Source organism: Petaurus breviceps, unplaced genomic scaffold (assembly GCF_028583685.1).
Source record: "Petaurus breviceps papuanus isolate PSGF00001 unplaced genomic scaffold, PetGlider_PUasm1.0 207, whole genome shotgun sequence".
Classification (NCBI taxonomy): Eukaryota; Metazoa; Chordata; class Mammalia; order Diprotodontia; family Petauridae; genus Petaurus; species Petaurus breviceps.
The window spans coordinates 777,219-780,933 of NW_027185850.1; the positions used below are offsets into that span (position 1 = coordinate 777,219).

The following is a 3,715-nucleotide window of genomic DNA, read 5'->3' on the forward strand; positions in this document are numbered from 1 at the left end:
CCCCCTCTTTTCATATTCACCATATTTTTTTTAAAAGCAAGAAAAATATTGGGGCAGCTAGGTGGTGCAGTGAATAGAGCACTGGCCCTGGAGTCAGGAAGACCTGAGTTCAAATGTGGCCTCAGACACTTAACAAAAAGACTATCCATGTGACCTTGGGCAAGTCACTTAACCCCAACTGCCCTATCTTTCCCCTCCAAAAAATGAAAGAAAAAGGAGAAAATTATACTTTGATCTACTCAGCGTTCATCAGTTCTCTCTCTGAAGGTTGATCACATGTTTTCATCATGAATCTTTTGGAACCCTCTTGGATCTGCCTCCCTCAAGTCTCTCCCTACTTCACTAATCAGCTAGCAAAATTACCTTCTTAAAGCACCAGTCTGATAATGTCACCTCACACTGGATCAAATCCAATGCCTCACTCCTGCTGCCAGGATGAAGCAAATCCTTTGTTTGGCTTTTAAAGCCTTTAATACCTCAGTGCCTTCCGACCTTCCCAGATTTCTGCATCTTACTCCCCACACATTTAGTCTTCCATCCAGTGACACTGATCTCCTGGTTAGACCCAGACAAAGACCCTCTATTGCCCAACTGCAGGCATTCACATGTCCAGGTCCATCTTCCATGCCTAGAACACTCCCCTCATCTTTTCCTCCTAGCTCCCCCTGGCTTTCTTCAGGTCTCTTGCCTGCTACAAGAAGCCTTTGGCATTCACCCTTAACCTTAGAGCCTTTATTTAGAAATCGTATGTAATTTTTCCTGCTCTGTTTTGTTTAAAGTAGTTGTTTATGTGTTGTCTCCTACCCTCAGACTATGAGCTCCTTGAGAGCGGGGGCTGTCGCCCTTCTTTGTGTCCCTAGCATTTAGCATAGGGCTTGGCGTATAGTAGGAGCTTAATAAAAGGTTGTTGATTGACTGACTCTTAAGAGATTTTAGTACTAAGGACTATGGTAATGCGTGAGGGCCATGTGGTTCAGTGGAAGAGGATTGGATCTGGAGTTGGGAGGATCTGCCCTAGGTTCAAATCCAAGCCCTGCCCCTACAGGTTGTGTGAGCTTAGTCAGATCATTCCCACTCTGTAAGCAGACATTTCCTTGTCTGTGGAATCAGGACAATAATATACTTCCTATATGTAAACCTTAAGGCATTATATTCAAATTAGTTATTGAAATTCTTTTAGACTTTGAAATGTGCAGAGTGTTGCAATTAACTATAGAAAGTTGATTTTTATAAACAAATGACTGTTGGAGAAGTGAAGTGAGCTCCCATTTGGGCAGCATGAGATAATAAATACAATTTGGGGCTTCAAGGTAGGAACACATGGTTCCAGACCTACTTTAGGGAAGTCCTATATTTAGTAAGGGCCGGTTCTGCCTCAGGCACTGTTTAATCTGCAATCAGTATGAGGTGACCCAGAGCATTTTTCATAAACTCTCTGAGCCTTAGTTTTCTCATCTGTAAACTGAAGCTAATATAATTAAAGGGTTGTTTCAAGGCTTAAATGAGATAATATTTTAAAGTGTTTTTGCAAAGTACTATGTGATTCTCAGTTATTAGTAATATTTTCAAAAAATTTATTTGAAATTTTTTGTATTTTAATTTATCATTGTTCCCTTTTTTTCCCATTAGGATCAAAGCAATACATAAAAGACATCTAGAGGAGAAGTTAATTATTCATACCATTGCTGCTCAGAAGGCTTTTGATAGAATTCAAGAAGCCAAGGAAAAAGTGGCTGCCATGAAAAGTCATCGTGTTCATGTGAGCCTCCCTTATGGACACCCAAGGAATTCTTTCCTTTCTAACTCATTCACCTTCTTGAAGTGACTTCCATTTCATGTCAAAGGGCCTTGGGAACCCTCTCTGAAGCAAGAGAATGTCTGCTGTGATAGAATGGATCTGTTGTGATTTTATTTTAGTGACATTACATTTTTATTTTATTTTTTTCTCAATTACATTAAAAAACTTTAACATTCGTTTAAAAAAATAAAGTTTAAGTTCCATATTGTCTTCTTCCCTTTCCTTTCCCCTCACTTCTTAACAAGGTAAGCAATTTGTCCAGTCGTACAAAACACTTTCCTAACAGCCATGCTGCAAAAGGAAATGCAAACCTAAGAAAACAAAGCCCAAAACAAAAGCCAACAAGCACAGAATAATAAAGTCTGAAAAACAGTAAGCTTCAATCTGTGTTCAGATGCCACCAGTTATTTCTCTGGACGTGGATAGCATTTTTCTCCATATGTCCTGCAGAAGCGTCTTAGTGAATTATACCGCTGAAGATAGCAACATCATTCACAGATGTTCACTACAAAATGTTGCTGTTCCTGTATGTGATGTTCTCCTGACTTGGCTCACTTCACTTTGCATCAGTACATGTAACTTTTCCCAGGCTTTACTGAAAGCATTGCTTGTTTGTTTCTTTTTCTTATAACAAAAACGTTCCATAGCAGTTATATGCCACAACTTGTTCAGCCACTCCTTAATGGAAGGGTATCCCCTCAATTTCCAATTCCTTGCCACCAAGAACAACAATAATAGAAAAAGGACTGCTATAAATATTTCGTATGTATAGACCCTTTCCCTTTTCCTTTGATATCTTTGGTTACAGACCTAGTAGCGGTATTGTTGGATCAAAAAATGCCGCGTGATAGCCTTTGGGCCTATTTTCAAATTGTTCTCCCAAATGGTTGGACCAGTTCACAACTCCAATGGTGCAGTTAAGGTCCTAAATTTTCCATATCCTCTCCAACATTTATTATTTTTCTTTCCTGTAATATTAGCTAATCTGATATATGCTTGTGTATGTATGTATGTATATATATGTGTATGTGTGTATACATATGTATTTGTATATGTGTATATACACCTATATATACCTATATACACCTCTATATACACACATCTATATATACCTATATCCATATGTAAACAAATTATATGCACAAATATACATATACATATGCATATATAGTGTGTCAGCATGTGTATATAAGCATATAGGCACATACACATATATATCTATATCTGTATCTATCCATCTATCTCTAGCTATCTAGCTATCTATTCACATACACACACGTATGGGCGTTGTCCTTAATTCTCAGAGGACCAAAATGACATCACTGTGCCAAAGTCAAGCTTCAGTGTGCCTGACAGTGACTGATCAGACTGATAGGGGCTTTGAATGTTCCACCGCAGGTTGGGCACAAATAGTCTGTGTGAACATTTGGGGTAGACTATCTAAATTTGTTGCCTCCTGTGTTTCCTTTAAGCTCTTTCGATTCTGCTTTGCTCACAGAGCACAGCACCCTTTCTGATGTGGGTACATCATGCCAAGCAGTTCTGTGCCAGCGTCTCCCATGTCACACCATTCCAAAGTTGTTGAGAGAGACCTTGAGAGTGTCCTTGTATTGCTTCTTCTGACCACCACGTGCTTGCCTTGTGTGAGCTCTCCATAAAACAGTCTAGAGTACATTTTGCATTCGAATAATGTGGCCAGCCCATCTGAGTTGTGCTCTCTGAAGCAGAGTTTGAATGCTTGGCAGTTAAGCTTGAAAAAGGACCTCATGTCTGGGCCCTTATCCTGCCTGATGATCTTCAGGATCTTTCTAAGACAATTCCAATGGAAGGGATTGAGTTTCCTGGGGGTGGGAGACTGTCCAGGTTTCACAGGCATTCAACAATGAGGTCAGCACCATGGCTCTGCAAACCTTCAGT

At 39.7% G+C, this 3,715-nt stretch overlaps 1 protein-coding gene across 1 annotated transcript in view; it reads left to right on the forward strand.

Moving 5' to 3' along the window:
* LOC138164860 (leucine-rich repeat and IQ domain-containing protein 3-like) overlaps positions 1-1,825 on the forward strand; it is a 151,745-nt gene extending 149,920 nt beyond the window's left edge. The window contains exon 7 of the mRNA XM_069092780.1: positions 1,630-1,825. Within this exon, the coding sequence (XP_068948881.1) occupies positions 1,630-1,825 (196 nt within the window). The remainder of the gene's footprint in view (positions 1-1,629) is intronic.
* The last annotated feature ends 1,890 nt before the right edge of the window (positions 1,826-3,715 follow it).